Raw genomic sequence first — 25,902 nt, forward strand, 5'->3', positions numbered from 1 at the left:
AAATACAGAGTTAACTCAGATCTTTTGGCCAAATCTTCAGATATAAACTAGTACTGTTCTATTTCAATTAAGCATGGACATATGGCTTCAGACTGGAAGTCCATCTGGTTCAGTACCATGTTATACAACAACTAGTAGGGGATTCTTAATAACAAGAAAATAACAAGAAGTATGTAGAGTGGTTCTCCTGTTAATCTCCCAGACCTGGCCTGCGGCTCAGGATTCTTTGAGGCAGAAGCACTTTAACAAGCAGCCATGGAGGGTTTTTTCCATGACTAATGAATTTTTGAACATATGCAAACCTTTGGCACCCACAATCTCCTGTGAGATTCCAATCTTCAGTGAATTCCAAAATTTAATTATGCACTGTGTGAAAAACTATTTTGGGGTCTTCAATATTCATTTCATTTGATACTTCTAATACTAATACTGTGATTAAAAGTAAACCCTGACTACACATTTACCATCTCTAAACCAATGGTTTTAGGACCCTATCGTATTTTAACCGCAAAGCAGAAGACTCCTCCTTTATTGACTCGTACCTCATAGAGACATCATTCCACCTCTTCGGTCACATTTACCATCTTTCTCAGCACCTTTTGAGCTATAACTGAAGATATACAATGGCACAGTAGTGTTTTCTGGTTTATTGTGTATTCTTTTAGCAATTTTGGCACTACTACATAGATATTTTCAGAAAACTGTCACAGTGGCTCCAAAATTTCTTTCCTGAGAACAAACAACTAGTTTAGACCGATTCCGATCTATCTATAATTAGAACCATTTTTTCTTACATGCATCACTTTGCATTCACTTGCATTGACTTTCACCTGCCACTTGACCATTGAGTCAAGTGTTGCAACTGAAATTCTTTTCCTATAATTCTTCACATGCAACCTTCACTTTTACTGCCGTGACTAAGCAGCAAATCCATCCACCTCATTCTGTTCTCCAATTTCCCCATCATCTTAATAACTCATGTTCCAGCACAGCTCCCTGTGGGACTCAAACAATAATTTCTCCACTCTGCAAGTGTCATTTGATTCCCATCCTTTCCCCAGTTTTTAAACTCACAAGATAAATTTCCTTTTGATTCAGGACAGTTTGGCCTCTTTGAGAGTTTTTGTCAAATGACCATAAGAAGAATTTACTGAAGATCTGAGTATACTGAATTTATGAATCTCCCTTGATCAAATGCTCAACAAGTCCTTCATAGAACTCTTTAACAGATTTCTGAGACTTCGTTTCCAAAGCCATGCTGAGACCTCCCAATGCTTCATTCCCACAAATGTATCCATGTATCCTGTAATTTTGCTTCTCAATATCATTTCTACCAGCCTTCCCAGTATAAAGCTTACATCTACTGACCTTTAGCCCCTTCATCCTAAACTCTTTTAAAACACTGAAAAAAATGTTAATGCAGCTTTCTCAAATTATACTAGGGACAACTCACGTAAACAAACAAAAATACAGGCCAAAATATTCTAACCTTGGGTTTTCAGACCAATTTCAGCTGTTATCTCACCAACATCAGTAAGAAGATCTTGCCTTTAGGATTCAATAAACTCTGCTTTCATTTGAATAATGAAAAATGTGCTATCGCCTGTGATAGAAATCCTTCCTCCAAATTTCTGGATATAAAACTGTGGGAACTGAAAATAGCTCAAGGCTTGATCCTAAGCACTACTATAAAACTTCATCCTAAGAATGAACTCAAAGATACCCAGTTCATTGTTCCAGTGTAAAAAAAAATGAAGGGAAAAAAGGGTCCGGGAGGAATGGTGTCAACCTTTTTCTTTTATATTCTCTCTTTCCTCTTTTTCCAATAGGTGTCTGTAAATTGTTCTGTAAAAAGCACCTACGAAGACAGCTTGAAATATGTGCATCATTTATCTGATAGATCTTAAGGGGGAACTTGCCATTATGAAATATCACCTACCTAAACTTTGGACTATTTTTAACACTTACGGTTTAGATTGCTATTTTTTGTGAAAATGTCATTAGAATCCTCATTAAGACAGTTACACCCCCATGCCAAAGACAAAGCTTTGAGAGATTCATCTCTCAAAAATTTTAACATTGCTCAGGAATAATTCTGAAGCTTTGCTGACATATACCAAAGCACAAAGGCTTGGAGCCCGACTATGAGTTTGAAGGAGACCCTTATTTTGTCAAGCTGCTAGGAAAAAATGTGCTTTTATTAATGAAACACTTGTACTTCTAATAACTTAAGCTAGATCTCACTTCTGGAGACAGATAAAATTGAAATGACAAATTGTCATGCCCCTTATACATTTATAAAATAAGAGCTTAAAACAAATTCAGAAGCAGGTACTAGGTGGGAGTGATGAAATCTATAATTGATTCAGAGGTCAGTATGCACTGCCGCTGTTGTGAATCGCAGAAAGAGATTTATTGCTTATGCATTTTTTAATATATAATCCAGAAAATGCTACATGAAGAACCGGTTTCTTGGGCTGAATTTTAAGAATACACCATCTAGGCAGTGATGAAAATCTTTCAGAAAACAGATATGAGCAGGAAGGTAGTTCAAATGGATTCAATTTGGCAATCTGTGGCAGGGGAAAGAGTTACAAATGAGGTTTAGCACTCCACAGATCAAAGGAGAAAAAAGTGGAGATTGAAAACAAAAGCAAGGCTTGTGCAAGAAAAAGATTTGAGGGACAGACTGACAGCAGAAGTAAGTGCAAAAGTACTCAGGAACAGAGAGACCCAATGCCCCAGTGCCATGCTATGCAACACAAGCTTCCTAATAATCCGTGTGCATAAAAGAAGCACCGCTACATCAAAGAGTTGCATCAACTGAGGGTCTGCAATTCTGCATGAACGTCAGCAGTTCTGGGAAGCACAAACTGCTGCTTGTAGGAATGATGGCTGTCAGACCTGGTTTAGCACTTGGTCTGCATTTTGTGGTCATGAAATCTTCACTGCACACTAGTATTCAAACCAGACACACACACAGGAAAAAAGGAAGTGCTGTGTCAAGCCAAGTCAGGCATCTTGGCAAAAATCCTATCTACTTCATAGCTGATTTTTGTCATTTGCAGCATTGTTTTGGTCCTGGGAGATAAAAGAAACACTCCAAATTTGGAGGTGATGTTCTGTTACCCACTGCTGCGACGCTTCTTTCACCATGCTATTGTTCTATACGTATGATACAAGATTATCTCAGGAAAAAACAGGAGGGAAAGTAGGTATTTTGCTTGACTTAGGTTGTCAGTTTAACAATCTATGATACCCACACAGCCTTCTACCGTATTTCTGATTTTTACATTAAAAACATACGGAAATGTGATATTAGATGCTCAGCCTTAATTATCAGCAGCTATATATATAATCTCCATTTGAATTTGAGATTGATCAATAACAGAGAAAGCTCCAAGTAATCCGGTGCAGTGTGTGTATCTTTAATTCAGAGGATAATAAACCACTTGAATTCTTTTTTACCAAACAAATCAAAGAACCAGGCAACACAAATCCTATCTTTTCCTGTCACTTGACACACATTCACATGTATGCAAATAACTTTGCTATATTTGGTGCCAGCAATTTTTATTTACAGAAAAGTAGCATTACATTTGTGCTCAGTGCTCTAAGGACCCCATTGGTTGGGTCTGTATGGTCTTGCTTAGTCTGTTTTGGTGTTTTTCTGTTTAAAGTTTCTAGCAACCACAGCACTATGAGGGATGAAATAAGCCTGTATAGTTTAGAACAAAGTATTTGTGTAGAAAAAGCCTTCAAAAATTACAGGCAGTTGAGAGCCTGTGACACCAGTAACCCCTGTGTTGTCTCTATGGATAGATCTTTTTTCTTAATATTACATACTTGCAATATTAAGATTACAACTGATTTTGGGTATTCCTAACTGATGCTATAAACCTGCCCTTCCAGAAACAATTAGAGTGGAAAAAAATTTTGGAAATGTTAATTTCACATTCCAGAAAAGTAGATATAGAGCATTAATTTCTCAAGCCTTTACAAATCTTTCCTCACTCTTATTCTAAACACACACATTATATACTTTTCCTTCTTCCAGCTTCAGTGTTCTCACTCCAAGATGCCTCCCCATTAATACTTACTGAGTTGCAGCGTCATTTTCAGTGACAACATGAGCCTTTGGCACAGTTTTCTACAACCTTTCAGGTGACTGATCACCTTTCTGGAATGCCAGTCAAACGCAGTAGCTATGCTGACACATTGCCCTGTAAATATATTCTAACGTAGTATCAACAGTCAAAGCAGCTTCAAATATTGTACCTTGTTCAAGTATTTCTGGACGATGGAGTTAGATCTGAACCTCAAGCTACTCCTGGGGCATTACTCAAGTTACCTCTGAAGAGGCTGCGGAAAGCACAGCTAGCAAGCTATTCTGCTTCACCACATCAGCTGCCAAGCAGGACACAGAACCCATTCTTCAACATTTACAAGGGCTGTCATTTTACACCAGCCAAAATAAATGATAAAGCCATTTGTATTATTAGATCTATCTGCCTAGGACATCCTACCATCAACTTCTCGTAGCACTGACTGCAGCAATACCTCTTCATAAGCACTGAGCATTCTTGGTCAGCTTTATTCTGAGTACTGGTAGAGAGAGAGAGATCAGCTTACTTGGTAAACAACAGTAAGGCAGACTGCTCTGTCCAATGTATCTCATCTTAAGAGTTAATCTCAGGAATATTATTTTTAGTAGTTGCCAGGGACAGTACTGTGAATCAGACAACAATTTTGTTACTGTATTCTACATGACATTAAGTGACCATAGCAACATCTGTGCTACTAGCATTTGTATGTATTATTTATATAGTGCTGTGGACATGCCTGGTGTTCTGCAGACAAACTAAGATATGGCTCCTCTCCTGAGACAATTCCAGTCTAACTCAAAAGGTGGTGAGCAAAGCCTTACCCACAGTGCTGTCAAATAACAGGTCTCAAAACAGCACACTAAAATAAGCACAACTTGTGTTTAAGTTTTGCATCCTAAAAGAACTGCAGCAACAGGCAGCATCCGACGGGAACTTAACTGTACAACATAAGAATGAGTAACTCAACAGCAAATTTTAAACATGCAGTCAAGACCATTAGAGAATTAACAGTCTTTTACCATGGCAATTGAAAAACACTTTAAAATCAATATTCCAATTGCTTAATTGGAAAAATGATGTCTCTTTTATTTACCTCTATTCATGCAATTATTCTAAAAGCTACTCTACTATTTGCAGTATTAGGGCAGGTAGACCCTAAGCACAGCAAAGCCCAAGGGAAGAACTGCAAATACTGTTAAAAGATAACTTTATTTTTTCTGACATTTTATGCCAGGGTAAAGAGGAAAGATAAAGAAAAGAAATGTCTAGCAAAACTGAGTTACTCCATGAAGATCTGAATTAATGAACTCTGAATGCCTACAGAAATATATTTTGCCTCCTCGCTCCATCATCTAAGCTGTTTATTAATTAAATATATCAGGAATTGATCGAACCTTTACACTTCTGTCTTCTATGTTTTGGCAGAATTAGCCTGCAGGTTAAAAGTGACTAGAGAGCACAGGAGAGGGTGTATGGAAAATGCTCAGAAGAGAAGGGGGGCGAGAGGACTACACCCTCATAACCTTCATTTTCCTTGGAAACAAGGTTAAAAACAGTCATCCAACAGTCATCCAGGAAAGTATATACCTACTAATGGGCTCCCACCTTTGATTATGAGGGCTGTGTATTTAAACACCCTCTTTTCCATTTGATACTAAAACCAATGTAAGGAAATGAAATACCAAACATCAGTTCAGCTGTGCAATCATCAGAATTCTTCTTCAGTGTCCTACTTTGCCATGGTGTGCTTTTGTCATAGCTCCTCATTTTCATCTCACCAGAGAAGGTGAAAATCAGGCTGAATTTAAAAAAGGTTGGGCTTAACATATTATTAAAAAAGTTCCCATTACAAATATTGAAAAAGTAACAGGTGATTTTTTTTTTTTTCCATACCAGGCAGAAGACTTCCATAGTTCCTTGACAAAGGATGATGTGGATCTAACGCTTTGTGGGTACAAAGGAATATGGGACGCTCTAGAAGAGGAATAAATCAGGGATCACATGGAAGCTGCATCTGGCCCAAGAACCTTTAGAGTCCAGGAGGGTACTAAGACAAAACCTCAATGCCTTTCCTTATTCTTATCCATTCCCAGGCATCCCCTGGTCCTTGCTGCTGGGGACAGGATGATGGTCCAGAAGAATCTGCCATGTGCAGCCATCCTTATGTTCTTAGTGTGTATTTGAACAATACACTTAGTGGCAAAGATTTTGTTTCTGATAGATTTTGTAACCTTGAAACAGACTTGATATACAGTTCACTTTTTTGTTACTGGAACTCTGAGTCACATTAATTATTTACAATGACATTTCTTATTAAAACCCCTAGGGTTTTTTTGTATCTATGGTTCATTTTGGGTGTTGCTTTCATTATCCTCATGGACTATGTGTCTAAGACACATCTTACGTAGTAATTGTAACATGGTTCATCTTTCAGAATCATCTTAAGCTCAATTTTACTCCTGTTTTATTAATAGACATAAAATGTCATTTATACAGAAGGTGAATGCCGGAATGCTTAGCAGTAGAAATATGAAAATACCTTTTCCTCATTTATCAACAAAGCTGGGAGGGAAGGGGGGAAGAATTAAATTTCAAAATGCAAAATCAATCATAAACTGACATTCTACAAACCAATGAGCAGTTTCAAAGCCAGGAAGCACAGCAGCAACCAGCAGATGGTGGATGGCACATAGGTACACGGCTTTTTGTCTGAGAAGAAAAATGCAACCATCCTGCAAAAACCAGTGGCACCAGGCTGTTGGCTGGAAATCTTCAGAAAACTGTCAATGCGCAGTATGCCAGGTGCAAAACTCAAGGTAATTTTTCATTCTACATTACCTAATTGCTAGATCTTTTTATCATATTTCATGCTTATATTATTGACCCAAGACAGGATAACTGTTTCCCCCTGCCTTTCTACCTGGCTGACAGCTGGGTGTGACACCAAGGGAAAAAAAATAAAGCAGTCTTTTGGCATAGCACCATTTGTCACTGCTTCTAGATCACACATTGGGGTAGTTGTAATAGTAGTAATCTTTTGTTTTAATGAAGTTCACCTTCTTTATTAATATTTCCTCAAGGCCACATTACACTTCAAAAGCAATACATCTGTGATAACTTAAATATAACATGCTCCTACTACCAAAAAGAGTCCCAGTATAGTATACATGTATTTTTAGACAACAAATTCAAGTTATTTATAAACAAGTTTCAACCTAGCATGTCCTCCATATTATAAAGCATTTTCCCTTTCTGAACTGATGACAGAAGCTGGCATATCCAACTATACCAGACACAGAAAAATCTCGTTTCACCTGGCAACTTTCCCACTCCTCTTACCAGCTTGTCTCTGTCTCAGTGCACAATTACTCCTTTATTTCACACTCCATTGTTCTGCATTCAGAATCATTGTGATGATTTTTTTTGTTACGACCACAAGGTAGCAGATTGCTCCAATTCACTTGATCATCTATACAGACCACAGTCAGGCCTGCTACATTCAAATCCATTAGCTTGCTAAGATTAGCTTGGTACCACCATATTCACTGCAGGCTAGTCTTTTTAACGTACAAAAAATGAGCTGGCTGTCTTTCAATGTCATGTAATTAAAAGTGGTTAAATGAGATTTAAAAATTATTTAGGCACCTAGTAGAAGCCAGGTTTTAGTACATGTAAAATTGCCTTTTAGGAGGCTTTGGAAGCACACCAGGTGAGGAATAAAAATGAAAAGACAACAGATAAACTAGTTGCAATATTTGGAGATTAGGTGTAGCAAAATGCATGCCAGCAGGACAGCAGGCACTAGACAATGCAGAGCTCTATGAAAGATTTAAAGACCAGTGAATAATTACCTTCCAAAAACAACAAAAAATGGTAATAATAAAAAAATGAGGTCTCTTCTAAAAGCTTTCTGCCAGTGCGTGACCAGCACCCCACGCCCCACACCAAAGTTTTACACCTATTTACCAAAGGGTAGATCATTTCAAGTAGGGAGCTTGTAGGAGCCTAGCCAGTGATATCTCCAACAGTTATGAAAGCTGCTTATGCTGAAGGCAAACAATGTTCCTGTATCCAGTCATGGCATCTTGCTGTAGGGTATTGCCAAGTAAATTTTCCTCCATTAACTTCATGAGAAATAATTATTTTACCTGAAATTAAATATAATGAGTAAACATTGCAAAACTACCCTATTTTACAGAAATGGTATCTATTCTGTACCAATCCAATACTTTCCTTCAAATAACGCCAATATAAGTTAAAGTCTTCCTATACACTATCCCACTCTATAAATAAATTGATGAATTTAACCCACATAAAATCACACATAGTACCAATCAATACCCATAATAAACATTAAACAATGTGCTATTACAGCGTGGTACTTAATCTCAACACCCATCCCATCCAGCATGGGTCATTTTTTCCTCCATTGGAATGACTCCAAAACCTCTAATTTTAATGAAGGGCTGTTGAAGCAGGGAAAAATGTAGTTTGGAAGGAGTTCAAATACATGAATTCCATGTACAGAACTGACTTAGGACCCATATTAACAATGATAATCCTGTGTCACAGCTCTTCTGAACAGCAAAACTGCGGATCAGTCACTTCAAATCCATTACCATCCCCAAATGGTTGTCCAGTGATGTCTAATTTCAATCAATAGCCAGTAATGAACCACAGCCATTAATCCCATTTCTATGTTTGTACGAAGTATCATTTTTAAGCTGCATATTCATATGCATAGAGATTTCAGTGAGTGTATAGAGATTTCACAGCCTGTGGCAATTTCTGCACTGGGATTTGAACATTTCCCAGGCACCTGGAAGAATGTTTAACTCACACTGTGTAATGATCTCAACAGTGAAGCCAAGATAACACACAGGACAGCGTGCTAGCCAAGCATTTACATTTTGGGCAACTGATGATCTTACTGAGCCACGCGCTGGGGATTTGAACATAACCAAAGGCAGGGAATTAGTTAATGGAGACAGTGATCAATAACAACTGAAGTCTGAGAGTGGTAGAGGAATTGGAATGCTGAACATGAACAGAATCTTGGGTTAGTACAAGAGAAAGCAGCATACCGAAATTAATACAATCTTCCACTTTTCACAGAAAGGTTTTGTATGAAAACTGAATGTTCATTCATGAGGCCATGCAGTCTAACACCTGACTGTTTAACAAAGGGGGAAAACCAAAAAAACCTGAAAGCCTCAAACACAGCAACTCTCAAAGGTGATCTGAAGTATGACCCTATATAGTGTGACCTTCTTCCTGCTCCTCATTCATTTTATATATACTCTACTCAAATGCAAAGAATACAATTACAACAAGCTAAGAACATGTTCCACATCCATGTCCTTCAATGGTCAAACTAGTCCCAAGGCTCATTCACAGTTAGTCAACTTCCCCTGCTACTTGTGCTACCACAACTGTTTTGTACCTGGAGTTATCCAAATGAATTCAACAATACAGCTTGAGAGAAAATACATAAATACAACAAATAAATGACAGTACAATTCATATCTTGAGTTTGTACTCAGGACAAATTTTCCTTACTTCAACCAATAAACCTAATTGCATGCTAACAATGATTTGTGAAGTAATGCACAACTGAAAGCAGTAATACAAGGGCTAGTCCTTGAAAAAAGATTCATGCCAGGAAATCCAGAATCTCCATGGATCAATCTCACAACATATTGCTCGAGGATTAGGGCATAAATGTCACATTGCTTAGCAAAAAACCCCGTATCAAATACCAAAGAAATACATTGGGTAACGCTACCGATATACAATGAAATTACATAGTATCCAGGACTAAACCAACCATATTTAAATCCTTGCAATAATAAAACTTGATATTTGAGCTAAAGTATCTAATTAAAGGTAATGCATTGCCAATCATAAGTACTCATCACACCAATGTCTCTTGAACTGCACTGGTTAGATCATTTTTGGCAAAGACAAAATAAATGAAGCACCCTGATGCTATGGTATGAAAGAGAAGGTCCTGACTTCACATGTGTCAAACTGGTAATCAAGTTTTTCCTCTATCTAATTCAGAACCCTATTTTTCACCCTCGATAGATCATTGTGACTAGGATGAGGTTTCACTGTGTTCACATTTGCGTTTCACAGAGCATTCCTCAGCCACGCATTCCCCTTGTTAGCATTACATTAGAAAAAAATTAATCCTGTAGAAAAACTGGAAATGAAGTTTCCTGGCAGCTGAGCTCTCCAAACAAGCTCACTGTGCACCAGAGCTGTCAATGTCCAGGCACTGGAAGCGAGTGGCTGGATACAGACTTAGGGTCAGAATCCTCTCTTTCCACAGCAGCTAGACACAGCACTGGCAGAGGCACAGCAAAACCCTCCAGCATCACAGAGATTTGAACCTCCGCCTAAATATATAACCAAAAAAATCAGTCATACTGATAAAAAAGCCCCCTCATCTTCTAAAATCTTTTTTAAAAATATCAAAGCAGTATTTCTATAAAACCTAAGCCTCCTACCTTGAAAAGAGACATTTCAGTGCAGTGCAATTTTTGTAAACACTCTAAATACTTGCGGGTTTATTTCCACTTCAAATATCTGATACATTGCCTCAATTGAATTGCCATTCTCTATTCAAGTCTAACACTAATGTTAGTTATTTTAACAGCTACACTTTAGGAAATGCACATTTGAGCAATATAACAAACATGGATATCTCTCCATCTACTCCACTAGAATTCTTGCAGCAGACTTTAGGGAAAAAACAATTGCCTTTATCTCACAGATGAAAACAATAATGATTCAACTATGTTAAAGGCATCAAGATTGTAATTGCACACAAGGAAACATAACACAAGAGATTATATTGAGAGAGATGTTTTGATGTGTATAACTCTGAATAGAATGAGAGTAACTCGATCCACAGAAACACAGGATAGACCAGTGAAACTGAGAGCAGCCCAAGCAAGGAGGCAGCTAGCTCTCTGTACTTCCAACTTCCCATCCTCAAATAGGGATGGTGATGAACCTAGAAAAAAACCCTCAACTACTCACAATCTGAAGCCACCATGGTGAACGACATTTTTTTTTCTCACAACCTGAATAAATGAATTGAAAAGCCACAAAACTGAATTGCTTGTGGTGACTCTCAGGCAGCAGCTGTACCAGGACCAGCAGAAACTGAAAATCAGGGTGACGCATAGGAAAAGAAACCCAAGAACTCCCTGAAGAGGAAGAAAATTTCTGCAAAACTTTCCCGGAACATATTCATGGCTTCCCTGAAGCTGAACTAGTAGGTTTAGCAGTATACTATTTTGTTGGTACTCTATAAAGAGACTTCAAATACATATTTCTCCTCCCTTTCCCTATCAAAGTGGTTATCATAGAAATTATTTTCTCCCTTTTAAGTAAACACCAGATCTAATTACCCACACAGCTGAGCAGAATGTTTCCTCTTCATTTCTAAGAGTCAAAACAATCACATCAAAATATTACTGAATTTGAATAACTGAATAAACTTTTGCTGAAAAGAGAAAGATTAAACTTGACACCTGTTTTGTGACACTGATAATCACAATGCCTCTTCAACCAGTATGATTATAATGCTTTAATGCTCCCAATATTAATTATGGGTGTTTTCAAGTCTAAAATTTAGGTAAGGAGAGAATGAAGCACACAAGACAATCATTTAAGAATAATGAGACAATTCTATGTAAGCAAAGCATTCAGTACATTTGAAAACTGTTTACCTTATAGACAAGCATAAAATTTAAATGATAAATTATGAAGATAAGATAGCTAAATAATAATTTAAATAACACTATATAAAGACTAGCAATCTTTTTATTTCCACTAGGAGTTCAAATGTATCCAACGTCACAAACTGCGGGTATGAAGGTTGAGGCCTTTTTGAAGGGGGGTTTAAAGACATTTTGTATCTGTGATGGAGGGGCAACAAATTAATCAGTAATGGCATTAGTTCAGCTGAAAAAAAAGAAAAGAAAGAAAAAAGACAGCAAATGAACAAGGTGAAGATTAGACAAAAGAAACCACTGACACCCTGTAAGAACTCCTTAAGAAATTCTGAGTTTGAATTGTTTGATTTGATCAAAGTGGCATCTGCTACTTTCATCTTAAAATTGCTTCAGAAACAAAAGTAGTGTTGACATACCAATCCATTGATATCCCTTCTCACTTCCTCAGGAAGATTCTTTGAAAAACTGTGGGCAAAGGTTCAATTTCATCTGAAAGAAGGTGCATGTGCATGTGTGTAAGCCTGGCCAAACTCTTAACATCTAAGAAGAAAAAAAAGCTCTTGGTAATTATATATATGTATTAAATGGAAGAGTACAGAAATATTGTCCAATATATTACATAATTAAAAATGAGTAAATTCAAGGGGTGTTGCTTTGTTAGGAAAGTGCAAATGTATAGCTGTATGAATAACTTGTTTCAGCAGAAAGTTACAGAAATGAGTGTCTCATGTTATCAGTTTCGATTTTTCCAGCTGCTGACATTTCTGGCCTTGACCCATGGGCTGAGTCCTTTCCTCTAGCTCCTTGTCTCTAGCTCCTTAGGAGCAAACCAGCCATAGGGCTTCACTCGGCACCAGCTCGGAGCAGCAGCTGCTCTGAGTGGAGTGAGCCACAGGGATGTGCAGCTTCTGGTGTCACATCTGGCTAAGGGGGTGGTGGGGACAGCCTCCTCCAGCAAGCGCAGAGAGCTGGTCAGCTCAGGGGTTGATGCCACTGATGTTTCCTAGGTATTTCTCTATGTGTTTCGTAAGTCCGAGTAATATCACTTGGAAGCAGATTGCCTCCAACTCTTTTCTTTGCCCTCTTACATGCATTTTAACTGTCTCTCCTAGTGTAGTCCTTGCTTTAACGGAAAGCAAACTGCCACTGTGATAGTCTTAACTCTGGGAAACTCAGGACTAACATGTAATTTGGTAGCTTGCTTGGAAGCTCACATAAGTGCCCTGTGAAACAAGATTTACATTTCAGAAGCCACATTCCTTCTTCCCCCCACCCAGAGAGAGAGAAATGAAGTTTCTCACTATGTATCCACACAAAAGAAAACTAACATACAGGAGACAGAAACGTACAAGGAAATGAAGAAACCAACTGCACTTTTCACAATGTTTACAACTGCAACTCCTTACCAATACACAAGAACCAAAAAAGAGAAAAAGCAGTCAGTATAAGCATCCTATCATAAATACCTAAAATGCAAGACCTTACTTTGTTTCAGCTACAATAATGCCTTAAAAGCTTCAGCAAAGCACCACAACCAGACACTTTTTAACCAGTTCCCACTGTTTAAGAGCTTTTTAAAAATCTAAGCCATGCCTGCTAACTACCAGAAAATACCTAACAAGACAATCAACAAAATGGCTGTGGTATCTCTGGTCTTCAAAAAAATACGTTGTGGTTTATCTTAAATATTGGAAAGGCTTCCTATGATTTATTAGTTTTACACAAAAACTTCAATAGGTTTTCAATCACTGGTTTTGAAACTCAGTAAGTGTGTGAAGCCACCTGTGAAACTAACTACCTAGTGGTTTTATCAAAGGACAGCATTTCATTACAATATATTTTCTTCCTGTAATTATTTCAAATCTGCATTTGAATTGCTCAATAGGAGGAATGCATCGTCTGCCAGCCAGCTTCCCCCCTTTCCTCTCTTCAACTGTCATCAGCATTTCTCTCTCCTGCTATTTGCTGAATTATTTTAATGGAGATATTATTAGTGAATCACTCTACCTTTGAGTGGTCAATATTTCCACCAACCAAGAAATAAGCCAAAGGTAGTTTTTCATTACAACATGGTCATTCTGGACGTAAAGTGAAGCCTATTCAGTAACCACATTATGGAACTGAAGAGTGTTTGCTTTTTAAAATCAATATAATGATAAACTCTTAAGGCTCCTGAGAGAAAAGAAAGAAGCTGCATTTTGTCCTGCAAAGTATTTCTAGTTTAGAATTAACTTTCAAGGACAGTTCTGGTAACAGATGGATATATTTAAAACCAGAAAAAGTGAAGCAAAGTCTAAACAAATTTCTACAATTAAAGCAGCTGTGACTCAACTTCAAAATGCATGCAATAGTAACTTTTCTTTTTGTCTTCCTATTTGTCTTCCTAACCCTAACAAGTGGAAAAATACTTCTTTATAGCAGAGGTAACAGCCTCGCAGAACACTAACAGTCTAATTATTACTGTTTTAAAGACTGCAGGTGGCCTGTGGTCTGCCAATACAACCGTCTCAAAGACAGAAGATCAGAAAGACGGGGGGAAAGGAGACACCCGATGATTTGGCAACAAAGAAAATCTCCAGAAGTTTGGACAGCTGCTGGGTATGCTGGCCTGTGTAAGAAAATGCTCCTCAGCATGACAGGAGCAGCAGCAAAAAAGCAAATTCTGAACAACAAAACATGATCTAAACATGTAGCAAAGTTACAATTATTATCATTCCATAATTTCCAAAAGCACAACTGATCTCTCTGTAGAAAAATGAGATAAAAACATTGCTTTTTCTTAAAACAGATACTCACCAGTGGTTAACACAGCCTTCTGAAAGGATATAAAGCATATTAGATAAATATACAGATACACATCCCCGAACCCCACAGAGAATAACCAACACTTACACGTGCTGAAGAGATTAGTATGGGTAGAAACATTTGGCTCGTGGGAGTGGGTGGAAGGGGAAAAATTTTAATCAAATCCATTACCTGGTTATTGATTTCTCTTTGCCAGACTGATCCTGTAGAATACTTATAAAGCCTTTGACATTGAGATGTTGGGCCAAAGATATTGGATTAGACTAAGCAAAAGCTGAGCTTCTCATGTAATCTCTCATATTTCATTTATATGTGATTTATTCGTTTGTCCAGCAGAGGCTTTTTATTGATAAAAATAATGAGATTGAGAATCCCAAAGGAAATCTAATGCCCACCCACTCAAACTAGGCTTTGTAGGCCTGAGAGGGAATGATGTTATGGGACGACTATTTCCTTGTATGAAAAGTATGAAGCTTGCCAAGGATTTTGAAACAAACAAAGCTACTTTTGAAATTAAAATTCTGCTATACTTGAAAACACCAAGTTAAACACAGTTAAAACCATACACCAGGGAGCAACCGAAACACTTCTGAAATAGTTTTTCTTTGCAGAATAAATGAATGCAACCTTTTTTCTTTTGACTTCCTTTAGTAGCTCAGTTTGATAAAACATCTTAAAATACGTCTACTCTGCTAAATATGATGTGTTACATAAAGCCAGTTAGATGACAGAAAATTAATTGTACCACTCAAAAGAAGTTTCTAACCATTGTCAAATTTAATATGTAATCTGGTAACTAAAGGCTTTGCTGAACTACATGAGAATTTAAGATTCTCTAAGAAATTAAATTATGCCTTTTCAATAAAATGCTGTTCAAAAGTCCTAAGCAAAATGTACAGACTTTTGTGCATTTCTTTAATAGCTATCAATAGTAGTAAAAGGATAAATAAAACCAGTGTGTTTCTGCAGTGAACCCTGACTTAAGTCTTAAAGTCTCTATTTCAAGGCACAGATCAGAATAATCCTATTCCACTGATAGCCAACAGAGGCCTTTGTGATTAACAGGAGTCTTACAACTCTTTCTTATGCTAATGCTTAAAGCAGAGTTAGCGGCTTTTAACTCTCATCCTTGTTTCACATATAATGTGGAACTCAGCATCTATGACTCAAAAACTATCAGAAAAGTCTTTTGAAGCTCATTGTTTATGGACCACTTATTAACAGTAATTTCCAAGATCCTTTCACTGAGAGGACCGTAAGCCTGGCTGTCCCAGTGGTCAGACAGAAAGGGTGAATGCTGACATTTTATTTCTTCCTCCTCCTTGGCTCTCAGGTGTACACAACAGCTTGCCTGACCAGTCTTACTCTTTGTGTGAACACAGAGCTTCTCTTACCAATGACCTCTGTGAAACCTCCTGGGGCAGTGAGGTCCCTTCCTACCCCATGTGTATCTACAGGCCATGGGCCATGATTATTGTTACCTACAAAATCTAGGTTTGCCTTGTTTCAGCTCTTTACTCTGAAACAAAGTATGGTACTCCATACTTTAAAGACTGATTGATTGTGAAATCGTCTTAGCTTTTTTCTAAGATTCCCAAATACAAAACCCTCTGTTGTCCATAATGAATCCATCAATTCCTGAATGCGCAGAACCCATCTCTGGGATGTGCTGCACTTGCTGCATATCCACAGGCTACCTGGGCAGCCTGTGCTCAGTACTCCTGAATCGCCTGGAAGCAGCTGACAAACTGGAAGTGTATTGCAGAGCACATAATTACTTACCTGGGAGGCCCAGGGCCTGCGTAGATGGTCTGGGATTGGGCAGTTATCCCATGAAAACACACAAAACTCTTCAACGCCACCAGAAATACAATCTGGATGACAACAAACAGGAGGGTACCTGAACACATCACAGCCAAAACTTTACCATCATGGAATCTGAAAGGGTCCTTGATGGACCTGAATTCTCATCCTGTTCTTTCCTTGACAATTCAAAGAACTTCCTTTGGTCCTGAGTAGGTTAACATGTATGGCGTTACCTTTGCGACTGGTGACCCAGCCTGGACAGTGACTTTAAGGGATGGGTGGCATCAAAACCCAACACTTTAAAATCACCGACTCCAAAACCTTCTTCATGTTGGCAGATATTCTGAAAAACCCCAAAAGTGTATGTGAAGGTCTGTAACTAGAAAGAGCCTCCAGCAGCACAGTCGAATCACAAAACTGAATGTTAAATTACATCTTATATACAGACAAATGCTGTTCTATTTAACTAAAACTAACAAACATTAGCTTGTAGTAATATTTTATAGATCCTGGAATCATAACTTCAGTAGCAACTGTGTGGTCTGGAAGTCTCCCCAGTTTCACCAAATAACTGTAGCATCAATATTTGAAAGTCGGTCCATTAAACAAAATGGAATTATAGATATTTCCTGTTTCTTCTCATAGAAATAAAAATACATCTCAGACTGGCCTTAGGAATTATTATGAGGAGGAATATATTTGATGTCAGTAGAATTTTTTAAATGATCCTGTTCTTGTGACTACAGAACCTAGTTACTCAGGATGTCATCAAGTGCTTTTCATTTGCAGAGACTTCATGGGCCATGTACACTTCTAGTTATTCAAAAAATATTATTTGCAATATGCAATTGAAAAGAAAGCAGCCATTTATTTTGAGTGCCAGATTGTCTGTCTGACTCTCCTCATACCCTGCAGATGTTTCCCACCACACACTGATAAATGAGAATATTATAGTTGGCAAGAAGATTGGTATGGACCGATGCATCAGCATCTACCAGTAACAGGACCCTCCTCAACAGGGACTGAGAGCTGTAAAGGTGGGGGGTGAAAACAGAAACATGCTGCCTGATTGTAATTCACTTTGATAATTAAAGCATGATGGGCTCTCAAACAACAAAAGAGTGTGAAATTCCAAAATCACACATGTACCTGCCAAGTTGTCAAGACTGACTGTTGCTCCTCAGTTTCCCTCCTTTTCCAAGTAGAAGTCCTCTGGGATACAGCGAGCAATGAACACTGTCAGATTCTGCCTGTTACATCTGAACAACTGATCTTGGCTGGCTTGAAACCCTGCCTCCCTCTCCTTTCTGTGCATGCCTTCCCCCCTGAATTTTGCCCCTCTTCCCCATTACTCCTGTGTTCCCCATCTCGAGCCTTAAATTTCCACTAGAGACAGGGCATAGCTGAAGTCAAGAGCAAACCACAGCTCTTGGCTGCTTATGTATTAGCCAACATAAGTTCAGCAGTGATTCTGTGCTGCTCAGCCTTACGCAGCTGGAAGAGACCTTGGTTTTAGAGACAAGTGCTTAGACATTTCTGCAGACCAGGCATTCATAAATGTTTCATTGCTGACTACCCATAGCCCCCCAGCCACCCAGGCAGAATCAAAATCACTGTCCCTCCATTGCCTGCTCTGATGTGCTACTGAATTAGTCTAAAAGCTTCTGGTGTGAATTCGAGCCCTCCTGGAGTTGCTATTTCCTTCCCAACCCATTCAACCACATCCTCATACCCAACCTCAACATATTTTGCTAATTCGTTCTGCATTGTCTCTCTGCAAGGCTGGCTTTCTCATCTACCCATGCATAGGTTTTCATCAGAGTAACATCACCTCCTTCAGCTTCGAGAGATACAATCTCAAGCTGCTTCTGTTCTTCCAGAGCACGGCTTGTTCTTTTCGCCCAACACCTTGTCTTTCTCTTGCACCCCCTCACTGCTACCTTTTTCTAGGCCATCAAACACTAACTACCTTTATTTTCAAGATGTTTGATGCATGAACACACTTACCTTATTTTTTTCCCCTAATTACTGAGGAGACAATACCCACCTCCAGTTTTCCAATAGCAAAAGAACTTAAAGAAAATCCACACGGTTCAAAATAACTGCTGTGGGTTTTTTTGGTATAATAAACAAATTGACAACAGTTTTGATTTCTCTCCTCAGTAACTGTGAGAGTTGAAATAGCAACAGAAAGAATACAAGCAATTCCGCTTCTGTCTCACGTGAACAGGACACTACAAAGGAGTTGACAATTTTCAGTGTACGTTTTAAATAGCTTTAAGAACCTACAGTTTGTACTTTTTTCAATTCAGAAATTCATTGTATTTCACAGACTCAAACAATGTTTGCATGAAAAGGGTTACAAACATTTTAGAAGAGTTGACTTGATTAATATTTATGAATATATTAAAGACATTATGTATTATACCAGCACATCTGTGGAACAAGAATACAGTATTTTACTGTAGACCAGTATTTTAGAATCATAGAATCATAGAACAGTTAGGGTTGGAAAGGACCTTAAGATCATCTAGTTCCAACTCCCCTGCCATGGGCAGGGACACCTCGCACTAACCCATGTCACCCAAGGCTCTGTCCAACCTGCTCTTGAACACTGCCAGGGAAGGAACACTCACGACTTCCCTGGGCAACCCATTCCAGTGCCTCACCACCCTCACTGTAAAGAACTTCTTCCTTATATCTAATCTAAACTTCCCCTGTTTAAGTTTGAACCCATTACCCTTGTCCTACCACTACAGTCCCTAAGGAAGAGTCCCTCCCCAGCATCCTTATAGGCCCTGGAAGGCTGCTATGAGGTCTCCATGCAGCCTTCTCTTCTCCAGCCCCAACTCTCTCAGCCTGTCTTCATACGGGAGGTGCTCCAGCCCTCTTATCATCCTCGTGGCCCTCCTCTGGACTCGCTCCAACAGCTCCATGTCCTTTTTGTGTTGAGGACACCAGAACTGTACGCGGTACTGCAAGTGAGGTCTCACAAGAGCAGAGTAGAGGGGCAGGATCACCTCCTTCGACCTGTTGGTCACACTTCTTTTGATGTGACCCAGGATACAGTTGGCGTTCTGGGCTGCAAGTACACACTGCTGGCTCATGTTCAGTTTCTCATCAACCAACACCCCCAAGTCCTTCTCTGCAGGGCTGCTTTGAATCTCTTCTCCACCCAACCTGTAGCAGTGCCTGGGATTGCCCCGACCCAGGTGTCGGACCTTACACTTGGCTTGGTTAAACTTCATAAGGTTGGCATTAGCCCACCTCACAAGCGTGTCCAGATACCCTCTGGATGGCATCCCTTCCCTCCAGCGTATCAACCAAACCACACAGCTTGGCATTGTCGGCAAACTTGCTGAGGGCGCAATCCCACTGTTGGGCACTGACACGCACCTCTGCTATGCTGCAGAGCGTCACTCTTTAGCCACCCAGGAACGTTAGTGATAAAGATAAACAAATCTAGCACGTCATGAAATATCTTAATGTAAGTAGAGGATGGTTCTTAAAGGTGAAGCATTTACATTGTCAGCTTACTCTGGAAACTGGCAGAAGATGCACATTTTTGTTAACATACCATGCAGATGAGGTCCTTAGTGACATGGTTTAGCAGTGGACTGGGCAGGGCTGGGGTAAAGGTTGGACTTCATGATCTTAAACGTCTTTTCCAACCTAGCTGATTCTATGATTTTTGGCTGCTATTCCAAACATTTGGGCCACCTGGTATCCACAGGTACACTACAAAGCTCTTCTCCAGCTATCCAGATTTTTAACAAGAAGCCCATGCGGATGGCTGTCAGAAGCCATTCTGACTCCCTCACTCCTTCACACGTATAAAAGATAAATTGGAAAATATTTCTAAATTTTTCAACAGTGACAGGAACTTGCAATGTCTAATTCACCTGCAAACGACTATTCAGACACACCAAGTAAAAATAGTGTTTGTTTTTGAAGATTGACCAGTTGTCACCTGAGCTTCAAAAAGGAAACACTTTTCTCCTCCCTCCTTCCAGCTGCCACGTTCTGTAGATGACAGGACCTGTTTGAAGTTTTACTTTTATCTAAAAAGCTTAAGGCAAAATTCTACTCTCAGATCTGCAGAGAGCATCACAACAGAGATGTTCTGCTCTCCCCACATGCAAAGAGGTAGTCTGCTGCCCTTATCTATTGTCCTGGGAGCCACTGCAATGCAGGGAGAACACATGGGGAACTAAGACCCTTTGTACAGACTGAAGAGCACTGAGTGCAATGCAAAAAATCATACACCAACACACTCTGAAGCTTCAGCAAACCACACACCCTCACCTCACTCTACTTTGCTCATATGCGAAGCAGACGTGTTTTTAAGCAAAAAAATTTGTGGAATGAAGCACATTGTCAGCGAAGGGGAAAATGAGACACCCCAATCCCTTCCATCCAACAATTCTTCAGAAACTCAGTGTACCTTACCCCTAACGCTCAATGTCATTATGATAGTTAAGGATATTTTTGTACATCAGTACTGGGAAAGATTCAAATGACAATCCTCATCACTAATTTGTATTAATCAGCAGGCAAAGTCCAGAGCCTAAAATGTACCTTTACCTTTTTAGTGTATGCAGGTAAGTTCCTACTACCAACTCCCATTCTCTCACTGCTTTTGGAGAAGCTGAGGATATATAAAGAAAACCAGACCCTTAGCTTGAAGATTATGGATCTTCACAGCTACCAATGAGACCTGCAACTTCACCCCTATTTACACAGTGGTGGCACTAAGACAACCGTAAGGAATAGTATACTGTGAACACGTAAAAATGGATTTCTGGGTTTTTCACTCATTTGTATGTGCAGAAGCACCAGCTGAATTCACATCATAGCTCTAGATTTCTTCCTCCTCAAATTACTAGTACACTCCGTGTCAGTGTATCGATCATTCTGATGCTGTTCAAAGATGTTTTCAAAGTGGACTGGTGTGTGTGACTCCGCATGCAGGCACATCCTTTGGCTACACATAAGATATTTCTCAGAGCAGAGGTGGAGATCGTTCTAAACCAGATTTTACAGATGGAAAGAAAAAACACAGAAGAGAAGTGTTCTAACACAGGACAAAAAGGGAAGAATGTAAAAGTTTGGAAGTTGTACCCAGATTTCTGTATCATGATTTACTAGCCCAGTACCACAAAAATATTTTTCTTATCAACTTTCGCTTGAACATAATTTTACATCTTTAAAACAGTAACGAACCTAGAGACTACCTACATTTGATTCCAGAATATAATCTATCAGAAATTTCCATTTTTAATTGTTTTTACTTCCAGAAGACCTGAGATCTAGAAGTCCCCTACTTAAAAAAAAAAAAGAAAAAGATGATTAAATGTATTCTGTCACATTATATATATTTTATCCAGTAACGGAAGACAACATTTTAGCAGCACTGCTTTTGATTCACGCCAGAGCATTCAGCAGGAGTCAATTTATACTGCAAGAGAATAACGATGTACCTCAACTCATTTTAATTTCAATAATTGAAAGAGGAATAGGAAAGCTTATTGAAAGGACTGTATTCTGGTCAAAGACTAATGAGAAAATAGTTTTGAGTCTCTGAGTCAGCGGGTGTCATGGTAACAATGCATTATCAAAATCTGATTAGCATGCCCAGCAGCTTTAGAAATGATAACATGCTCTTCTAATTGTATTTCCCTTTCTTTCCCTGTGATGAGTTTCATATTCATAACAGGTAAGAGGTAAGGCAGCATTCTGTTTATCTGCAAGTTAAGACTTTGGATGTCCAGCACGCTCACAAACTCTGTGCAAACTGTCGAAATAGAAAAATTCTCCTACCATCTTAAAATAAGCTGAGCTTTCCATTTCTCTCCTCCCATAACTTAAGTCAAATATTATTCGCTTCTTTTAAATACAGAAAATTCTTTCTAAGGATATACACACAAAAAGGGGAACACTCTGAAATGGAAGACTCTTAAGAAAAAGCCTATGTTTCATAGGAGAAAGAGATGCAAGAAAAGAGTAAGTGCATGTTTAATTCATCCCAGAAAGCATGACTCCATGTTCTTGAGTTTTTGAAAGAGGGAGGGGATTTTCCTGTGTTTAGATGACTGTGTGTGTGCTTGCTAACTATTAAAATACCAGGAATCAGGAAGAAGCATGAATCTGAACAGGATATTTTTCCTTCTCATGAAGGAAAGAGCTAATATTGTTTCATAAAATAAATACAATGAAAATAAAAGGCTGCAGGTTTAATAATGCTCTTTTTATAAGTGAACCTCAGTGAGTAGCCTGGCAGACCTTTATTATGTTAACATTAAAGAATTCCATTGCAACTGCAGCCTTACAAATCTGATGGAAAGTCATTTTAACATATGGAGTCTCAGTCTTAACAAATGTTGGGGTTTTTTTGAGACAGAGTAAAATGGCATTCTATTTTTCAACAGAATGACCAAGAAATCTATTTCATGTTTGGCCTACTTCCATGACCCTTGTAACCTAAATATTTAATTCTTATTTTCAATGTTCACTTTAATTTATTAATCAGCTTCAAATCTTTACAAAAAGAAAGGAGGAGAGCTTGTATTCTTATTGTCTAAATAAACTCAAATACTCTTAGTCATATGACAAATGATGCCTAATACAAGAAATCAACTTTTCTGTATTATTAATACTGGAGCAGTGTTTGTTATAGTGCATAAACAGGGAGCAAATGAATACAGTGAGACCTAAAAAGCTTATTAATCCTTGTTACGTGCACTGGCATGCGGACAGAGTTTAAGATATACAAAATACTAAAGGCAATCAATCTTAAGTCAACACACTGAAAGCCAGAGCAACATTTATCTACATGTTTGGAAACTCGGTAGAGAGCGCAGGGTTACACTGAGAATAGAAAGTCATCAAAGCAGGCCAGTGAACAAAGAAAGAGCAAACAAGTATGCCCCAGAAGGGATCAGTGCTTGTTCAGGGGACTGTTTGCACTAACCTTGGATGGAAGCAGCAGCCTGAAAGCCAATCAGTGTGACCTTCACCTGTCATGATGATGTTCCCATGAGGTAAAGCCCACATTTTCCAGAGGTGGTCATCACTGCCAGTGACTACAATGTCTTTTCGGGGATGTAAAGCCAAGCTACAACAGAAAAGAAAGGCACGTTATATTCTGTATCAATTTCATTTTATGTTAAATACACAGCAGTGAGATTCCTTTAACTTAGGGCAACAGCTGCAGAGGACTCTGATTCTAGATGGACAGAACAAACAGTGATGCCTTCTATGCTCCTAAGAATTTAGAATACATGCTAGGTAGAAGAGTTTCTGCTTCTTCTGAAGAAAACAAAAAAAGGTGCCCGACTTCAGTGAAACCAGGCTTGTTTTCACACTCTCTTGAGGTTTCAGTTGATTAAAACACTTTAAAATACTTTGTTAGATTATGTTCTTACAAGCATGCGACAGGGTAATACACGAACAAGCTGTACCAATATGAACTTCCAAAAGCAGCGGCTTGTCAGTCTGCTGCTGATGCCCACAGGTCTAAAGTCTCCTACCACTGAGAAATAACTCAAATGATAATTACAATCCAGGAGTTACAGTCTCTGGCATCACTTTGGCACCTATTCACTGGGACTAGGTCAGAAAATCCATTTCAATTCTATACTCAAAACGTGTTACATGTTTTCATTTTTTATTACGTAGCACACTGGCAGGTAATGGAAATCACACACTTAGCGCACCCCTATACTGAAAACTTGGTTTATTTTTGATTTAGCAACTGCAGTGCAGCTTAAAATGGATCCAGGGAAGAAAATCAATCTGTTGGAAAGATAACAAGTAGTGTATTTCGTATGGATTTGGTTATTTGATTTAAATTATTGTAATGCTTTACTATTTGTTGAACATCAAAAAGCATCTAGGAGTTGACTTAAGTCCCGGGAGTAGATTACTTTAATAGATTAAACCTGGAGTTCAGAATCAAAATGCAACTATGGGGAGAGGAATCATAACCTGCATGTGCTCCTATTTCAGCTGTGCATCAGGGCTCACAGTCTGCGGAGAAAAACTTATTAAAACAGAATGAGAGTAGAGACGATGATAAACAGACAAATTGGAAGAGAGGTCTTAGAACGCACGTTATTATAAAAATCCCTTTTTTAACAGTACCTTTCTCTTGCACTCAAATTAATTCATAAAACTCCTAAACCAGACTCACAGCTTCTACTGTAGTTTGAAAAATAATTCCCTCCATCACATCCATGCTAAAAACATATTGATGAAACTAGATTTTTGTTACAAAACACATCTATTCTTGCAGTTTAAGGCAAAGTCTAGGAAGATTCCTACCCATTCATCAGCTGAATTCAACTGCTCGACCAAGGAGCCTGGGTTTTACCCGTTCTCTAGTTTCTTAGAAAAAAAAAAAAGTTTTCTGTCTTTGCCTAAAGAAGAGAAAGTTCCTTTGCATTTATAGGGAGAAAAGAGAATGAGGGAATGACTCCTTTAAATTCTCCAGAGATGCACAGAGAGCAATCATATCACTTAGACTGGCCACAACAGATATCTAGAAGAGCAAGGAGAGAATAGAGGTAAAAGAACTGAAGTCTGAAAGAAGGCACGCCAGTGGCCTGTAAAATACAGGATGAGAACAACTGTCCCAGAAACCCTCTAGTGTTGGAGACCTGTGACACACCAAAAATCCCATTGCTGTTTTCTGCAGCATGCATAGGCACAGAGCATTGTTATTCTAGAGACCAGCTTCACAGAAAATGAGTGGGCTAATAAGTATAAAGATAAATCCGTATCAGGGCTGCTACACACCCTTCCCTCAGTCTCAAAAACAGAGCCTTCCCCACCGGTATGCAGCTCACACAGAAACGAGACCAGCGCAGGAGGATCTTTTACTTGCTAGCAACAAGGTCCTAAGCTCCTCTGGATGTAGCAAGGAATGGCAAGGGAAAAAGAAACGGAAGTGGATTCAAGAAGGCTAGAGGAGGATGCCTGCTGCAGAACAGCCTACAGCATGTGCTACTGCAGGAAGGTTCATCACCGGTTCAGGCCTGTCTATGGTTTTTCAGGTTTGGGAAAAACTTTATCGCTGTGTTATTTGGAGAAAAAAATCAAGCAAGCAGTGTCACATGGATACAGCTTACATTTTTCTCTTAATCTATCTTACATGTATTAGATACTCTCCAGTTTTTCTCTCCAGATATTTCTGCTATTAGTCAAAGTGCATGCCTGTTGTGAAGCCTTTCCAGCAGCTCTCTCTCTTATATTCTTCCCAAATATCTGCCTTCTCAGTTGCCGAGATATATTACACAGTCTAACTTAAATTGCCTTCAGTCTACCCTTCACTCGAAGGAAAATATGACTTTCTTTCAGATCCTGACCTTAGCCCTCCCAACACACTTCCTGTCCAACTTTTGAAATGTCCAAACTTCTTCAGTGACCGCACATTCCTA

The 25,902-nt window shown here is 38.8% G+C and overlaps 1 protein-coding gene across 1 annotated transcript in view; it reads right to left on the reverse strand.

Annotated features, from left to right (window-relative positions):
- Positions 1-25,902, reverse strand: part of SPAG16 (sperm associated antigen 16) — a 408,668-nt gene that overhangs the window by 187,555 nt on the left and 195,211 nt on the right. The window contains exon 11 of the mRNA XM_030487793.1: positions 23,436-23,579. Coding sequence (XP_030343653.1) covers positions 23,436-23,579 — 144 coding nt within the window. The remainder of the gene's footprint in view (positions 1-23,435; positions 23,580-25,902) is intronic.

Source organism: Strigops habroptila, chromosome 5 (assembly GCF_004027225.2).
Source record: "Strigops habroptila isolate Jane chromosome 5, bStrHab1.2.pri, whole genome shotgun sequence".
Classification (NCBI taxonomy): Eukaryota; Metazoa; Chordata; class Aves; order Psittaciformes; family Psittacidae; genus Strigops; species Strigops habroptila.